This window comes from Ailuropoda melanoleuca, chromosome 12, assembly GCF_002007445.2.
Source record: "Ailuropoda melanoleuca isolate Jingjing chromosome 12, ASM200744v2, whole genome shotgun sequence".
Taxonomy (NCBI): domain Eukaryota; kingdom Metazoa; phylum Chordata; class Mammalia; order Carnivora; family Ursidae; genus Ailuropoda; species Ailuropoda melanoleuca.
In genome coordinates, this window is record NC_048229.1 from 35,257,356 (window position 1) to 35,264,043 (window position 6,688).

The following is a 6,688-nucleotide window of genomic DNA, read 5'->3' on the forward strand; positions in this document are numbered from 1 at the left end:
TAGTGACTTGGATTTTTGGGTCTAGATGACAGAGGCCTAGGACCTGGACTCCTGAGTCTGAAGGAGGAGGGGGTTGTGGGGGCCTGGACTCCTGGGTCTGAGGGAGGAGGGGGCTGGGAACACGGACCCACAGATTCCTGAGATATTAGAGAACTAGGGGCCAGGCATCAGGGACCCAGTATTTGAAGTGAATTTCTTACTATCCTTTCTCTCACTTTGCTCCTGGAGGCAGTATCAAAACCACAGTGAACACTAAAAACTCCCTATCCCATAAGTCTGTTCCTTGTTAAAGGGCATCAATCAAGACAGTCCCTTTGGTTATTCTAAGAACTGCCAAAGCTTCCAGAATACGCCAGCCAGACAGTGAGGACACAATCAGCCATGCTCACTACCATCATACACAGAGACCTCCTCCCCTGAAATCTGTAACCACTGCCCTGGTCAGGTTGCTGGGGCAAGGCTGGGATTGGCCATGGCCCTTTTGTAAGGTGCTTCATCCTTTCCTGCCTCCTAATGATCCCAAGGCTGGAAATAACTCTGAAGTTTCTCTATTTCTCTATTCAGCCTTCCAGAAGGCCATGGACGAGGCAGGTGCTGTGACTCGATCAGAGGGAGACGCCCGGGCTGGGCAGGCACCACCGTGAGTGAAGGTGACGAGGCCAAGCTGCCTCCCAGTGACTATTGCCACCAGGCGGGTGCTGGGGCGGGGCCCAGGCTGGGAACACGGGAGGCGATTGGGGCAGGGAGAGAGTGGTCAAGAGTGTGGTCTCCTAGCACGGCTCTCGAAGCAGAGACTCCACTGCCCAATGAGAGAAAACGGTCAAAGAGGCCGCTTGGGGATGCACCTCCCGCCTGGCTTTGCTCGCCGGGCGCAGCAAACACCAGCGACCCCCCTCCCCCAACCCCAGCACGCTAGCCACTCGCCATTCTGCGCATGCGTGCCCTCCAAGACTGCCAGGAGTGGGCTTCTCGAGGGCCAATGGGGATGCGGCGTTCCTTCAGGTTCATCCAATGAGCACATCAGATGCTTTCACTTTGACCAATGGGGCTTCGAGTGACCTGTTGGGCTAAGCTGGCCCCGCCTTCCGCGTCTCTGAGAGACGAAGCCAAGGCCAAGTAGAACAGCAGGGGCGTTCCAGGCCGTTCCTTCAGCGCCGTGAGGTTCTCGTGAGGTTATCTGAAAGCCAGGTAGAATTTGGGTCCCTTAAAGAGAAGAGGAGGGCTCCCCAGATTCCTGGGTCCTGAGGAAAGGGGGCGTAGGACTTCTGGGTCTGAGAGGGGAGGAGGCCGGGGGCCCAGAATCCTGGGTCCTGCGGGAAATGGTGGCTGGAACCCAAAGCCCTGGATCCCTCGGTAGAACAGGACTGGGATCTGAGAATTCCGGGTTCTGCGGGGTCCAGGGCCTGGCGGGCCGAGAATCCCACGGCATGGGAGAACAAAGGCTTGAACCTGGCCTCCTGAGTCTGAGGCCGAAGGGGCGTCTGGGCCGCACCCGGACCGCAGGGTTGGAGGGTCCCGGTCGTTGAACTCCTCTGTCTTCGGGGAATAGGGGTTTGGGTCGGAGGGTTGCAGCTGTGGAAACTGAGGCACAGCGAACGTGTTAATGTGCTCACACTCGCAGGCTAGCCAGGGCCACCCCGACTGGGGAGGTCGCAGTCTTCTGTGGCGCCGGCTGCGCCCCGCCGAGGCAGTACTTGCCAGAAGGTCAATGCAGCCTCGTGTGAGGCCGAACAGCCCGCTCTTCTCTCTCAGATTGCAGGTCCTTAGCTGCTCTTCCAAGTGGCTCTGAGACACGCCATGGGAGCCCGTCGTGTCCTGAGTTTGCTGTTCCTCCTCCTCCTGGGAACCCCCTCCTTGGCCTGTAAGAATGGGGGGTTCCAGGGGGAGAGCTGGGTCACAGAGGATGCACCTCTGGCGCGGGACTGGCCGGAGTCCCCGCAGAGGAGGGCACGTGTGCTTACCTTGACCTCATTTCCTCCCCAGCGGAGCAAAATTTGTCCTGTCACAAGGGCATATGGATGAGTGTAGAAAAGGACCCAAGGAGGACGTTTAATTGGACCACAGAGAAAGTTGAGACTTGTGACAGCGGGTCATCCTGCCAGGAATCCCTTCTGATGATTAATGCGGGTAAAGCGAGAAAGGGCAGTTGGGCTGGGTGGGAGGAAGGGTATGTCCTCAGCAGGACTGTTTCCCCTCCCCTGGGGCCAAGCCATAGGCCCTTTCTTTCCCTCCTGTCTCCGAACAGGGGCCGAGACAGCAGTTTTGGGCACTAAGGGCTGCGTCACGGATGGGACACAGGCGATAACGTACGTCCAGCACTCCCCACCCCCAGGCATAATCACAGTCTCCTACAGCAGCTACTGTGAGGAGTCCTTATGCAACAGCAGGGAGAACTTAATGGAGCTGTGGAGGGAGGAGCAGACCCAAGGTACGCAGGAAGGTGAGACGTGGGGACTGAGAGAAACTAGGTAAACCCCTGAAAAGATGGCGGGTCTTCCTTCTCTGTGTTTAGTTGGCTCAGGCCCAATGGGGCCATACGCAAAAGAACCTCAGAGCTTTGGCCTGTCTTTTTCTAAATTGTTACCTCAGGGTCTAAACACTGCTCAGAGCACCAGGACATCAATGAAGGCTGAGGTGTTAAGTGGGGTTTTGTGTTTATTAAGCAATAAGAGGTCAGTGGAGGTTTCCAAGCAGTATGGTGTGGTATAAACAGTCTGGCAGTTACTGCTTCCCTGACTTGGCCAGACCCTATGGCAATCTGGCCTTGCCTAACTTTTCAGCTCACTTCCTTCTCTTCTTTCCTTTTTTATTGTGTTCCAGCTGGGGCCATAGTCAAAATACTTAACAACAGATATGGTACTGGTCAATCAAAATGGATGCTGGCCATAAAAAGACCAGTCTAGCCCTATCAGTGCCTACCAACGGAATACCAACACTGCAGTGTCTCACAGTCCCCCAGATCCACCAAGCTGCTCACACCTGCAGGTCTTTGTCCTTGCTGTTTACATTGCTACCCCCGACCCCCATTTTCACTCAGCTAACCTCTATTCACTCTCCACCTCAACTCAGGTGTCTGCTCTGTGAAAATAATTAGCAAATTTTTCCAGATAGTTAGATACCCCTCCATTCCTTTGCCATTATATCTTGGACACAGTGCCTACTGGGATGTACTATAATTACTGGCATGTTCTTCTTCTAGACGGTGATCTCAATGGCAGGAACTGTGTCCTTTTCACCTCTGTCTCCACACCTAAGTGCACAGTTTGGAAGTCATGTTGGATGGGTTCTGATAGCAAAGATAATCAGTTGGAGAGGCATGGAAAGGTTGCAGTGATAGGCCTTGATTGTGGTGGTGTCAGTAGCAAAGACTTGGGGAAGAGAGGGAAGCAAAAAGAGACAAGTCCAGAGGCAGGACATACACCAATTGCCCTCTGTTTTTCCCTCTAGCTCCCAGTACGACACCATACCTCCACTGCCCAACCTGTGTGGCTCTGGGGACCTGTCTGAACTCTCCTTCTCTTCCCTGTCCCAATGACACAGTTCAGTGCTATCAAGGAAGACTTCAGATCACTGGAGGTAAACTGAACATCTGGTGGTTTCAGAGGCTGGAAAACCAGACATCTGGGTGGACCCCGAGAGGTTCTGACACTCAGGGTTCTAGGAATGAGGAAAGACTGATTCCTCTCTGATTTCCTAAAACATCTATGTGTCTCCCCATCCCTTCTTGTTCCATAGGAGGCATCAACTCAGTTTTGGAGGTCAAAGGCTGTACATCCATAACTGGTTGCAGGCTGATGTCTGGAATCTTTACAGTAGGGCCCATGTGGGTGGAGGAAATCTGTCCATATCAGTCTCTCCTTCAACCCCGAAAGACTGAAAGTGGTGCCGCCTGGCTTCCTGTTTCAGTTTGGCGGATAGAGCTAGTGCTGCTGCTGTTACTGCACTAACTTGTCCGTTGTTGCCGAGGAGGTGCTTTTCAACATGGACCGCAGGACGGCTCTTCTGACCGGGAGCCTTCTGACTGCTGGTCATCAACAAGTTGAGGAGCAAGTGGAGGGCTGAAGAACAGAGAGAGTTCTTGTGGATATATTTTATATTTCTAATAAAGTTTCTGTTGTGATTGGTGTATAAACCAAGACTAGAAGTGGAATTTTAGTGCTGAAAGGGCCCTTAAAATTCATCGTCTCCAACCTACACATTTTGCAGAAAGGGAAGCAGAGATCTGGAAAACTTGAATGTCTCACACTGACAAAGCTATGGGCAGAGTAAGACCAGAACTTTGATACTTGGACCTTAAGTCTGGTTTTCCTCTCACTCTAATTGGTCACTTTCTCTTGCTAGCTGGGCAAGAGATTAGCATTAGCCTCCTTCAGAGAACTCCGAGCCCAACCTTAAGGCCACAGTTGGCTGTTTTGTTCTAATATTTCCCTGGGAGATATGGCAGAATTTGAAAAATCAGACTCCAAATTCTTCTGTTATAACAGACCCCATCTCCTATGTCCTGTCTCTTTCCCCTTTACATCATTCCTTCCCTTCTCTGCTGCCTAATTCATGCATCTTCTGTGGACACAGGGAACATAGGAGGCAGCTGGGCTCAGCAGGGTATGAAAACTGGGGCCTGGGATTCCTGGGGGGAAGATTTGTTTTTGGCTTCTCCTGCTTACTTATTTATTACTCAAGAATAGATAAAACTCATCTTATTATAAAAGATTCCAATGATATAGGAGCCACATAGGGAAAAGTAAAAGGTGGGGAGAGGATAAGGGGGAACAGACATTTATTATTTTACTTAAATAGTTTTATTGTGGTTTAATTCATATAGCCAACTGTACCAGGGGTGGAAGGAGACATAATGCAAATAGTGACCCCTACAAAGAACAAAGGACAGGGGAGTTTGGCCATAGTATAGTTCATCCGAGTTCTTTCTAGAAAGTTCTCTGTTCTAAATAAACTCTTTGAGTTAAAGCCGCACTCCAGCTAACACTTTATCTTTGTCCCTAGGCATCCAGTTTCCCATTATGTCAGTTTGCAGGAGAAAGCACAAACAAATCAAATTTGAACTTAATGAGGGGCGTGTAAGTTTCTGAAATAAGCATTCAGAACCATGACTGGTAAACGCCATCTAGGGCAAAAACAAAAAAACCAAGTACATGTTTCCCATAGGACAATGGCTTTCTGAGGCACTGAAGAGTTACAGAAGAAATCCCTGAGTGAACAGAAGAATGACACAATTTTCCAAAATTTGGCCTGTGGATTGTTTTGGTATTTTAAAAATTATATGTATCATATGCCAAAGAACTTCAGGCAGCATGGGCAAACTTCTCAGGCCACAAACTCAAATATAATAATGTATTAACATAAAATATATATAATATAAAAGTATCTTAATATATTGTTTATTTTTATGATACTTTGGTTATAGCAATCCCTCATCTGACCCAGTGGTAGGAAGAAACTTAACCAGTTTGAATAAACTCAGCCACCTCTGGGCTTTCTCCCTTTCCACTCTCCTTGCCCAGGCCTTGGCCACAGGACTGGTGGGAAGGCGGTGACTGTCTAGTTTTTGTCTCTGCTGCTCATGTCCAAGTTCCTGCTGATGCCTGGTACTTGGTTTCCATTCTTGCTGGCGTCCACTGGGGACCTCCAATCCTGTCTGGGCACTGATGGTCATCCACGTGGGCCCTCTCAGCTCTGCCATCCCTCTCCCAGCTACTTCAGGGCCTCTTCCAACACCTGTCAAGTCCCACTGCAGTGCTTCAGGACTCGGGCTATGGAGTCATCCCATATAGCTGATGAAATTCCCCCAAGATCATTGCACAGGGGATTGCTTCCTCCCTAGGTACTAGGAAAGAGATGGGGCCTAGGCTCTGGGATTTATCATCTACCTTACACAGACCACTACCACACATTCTTCTCAAATCTATTGTTTTGCAACAATCATGCCATAAGGCCTTTTAGGGAACTTGAAAATTCCAGGTCTATCAAGTCAAAAGTTGGGCCTTCAGAATTATTGTCTCTGTTGCACTTTACATAAGTCTACTTTGAAACTTCAAGGCTGAACATTAAGATATTTCTGGCTCTTTGCATTTCTAGGTAATGGCCCTACTAACTGAGGGACAAGGAGCAAGAGAAGTGGTATAAAGAATTGGAGAGTGGGGAGACAACAGTAAAAATGAAATATAATCCTGCATATACCAAGTTGTTCATCTGTCTAGATTTAGCCTCTATCCTCACCCATATTGCTCTCTCCAGGACTCTGGTTCATGTTCTTCCCTCCCTGAAATTCCATCTCCCCTTCCCACCTTCACAACAGCACCCACAGATGTGACCAGGAAACTGATGCTATAGTTTCTTCCAGAACTGCTTATTGAAGTGAACCAAATTTCCACCAAACACATACACATTCCTCTCCAACAACTAAACTGACCACCACCAACTACCTTAAGCCTGATGCTAATGTGGAGGGGAAAAAAGCAATGAGTTTCTAGAGGGTAGAGAAGAAGAGAGGCAGAAGTTTAGGAAGGACGGGCACTGAAAAAAGGTAAGAATTTGAAGATTCCTCTCCCTATTTCCTTAACAGTGTTATACTGGCCATGTGAACACATCCTGGTTTGGGGCAGTGATGTCAGAGTGGGAGATCAGTTTTGATCAGGAGCTAGGAAACCAGTTGTTTCGGTTATTTTATTAT

General features: G+C 49.4%; 1 protein-coding gene across 3 annotated transcripts; it reads left to right on the forward strand.

Moving 5' to 3' along the window:
• The first annotated feature begins 1,119 nt into the window (after positions 1–1,119).
• Positions 1,120–4,080, forward strand: TEX101 (testis expressed 101). 3 transcript variants are annotated; one of them, XM_019804550.2, is made up of 7 exons: positions 1,120–1,188; positions 1,753–1,861; positions 1,984–2,127; positions 2,246–2,440; positions 3,448–3,576; positions 3,736–3,812; positions 3,907–3,983. In XM_019804550.2, the coding sequence occupies exons 2-7, from the start codon at positions 1,798–1,800 to the stop codon at positions 3,916–3,918; spliced, it is 621 nt and encodes a 206-aa protein (XP_019660109.1). In that variant the 5' UTR covers positions 1,120–1,188; positions 1,753–1,797; the 3' UTR covers positions 3,919–3,983. The 3 variants fall into 3 exon arrangements, with proteins under 3 accessions (XP_019660109.1, XP_019660107.1, XP_019660108.1); XM_019804548.2 differs by having other exon boundaries at positions 3,736–4,080; XM_019804549.2 differs by having other exon boundaries at positions 2,246–2,428; positions 3,736–4,080.
• The last annotated feature ends 2,608 nt before the right edge of the window (positions 4,081–6,688 follow it).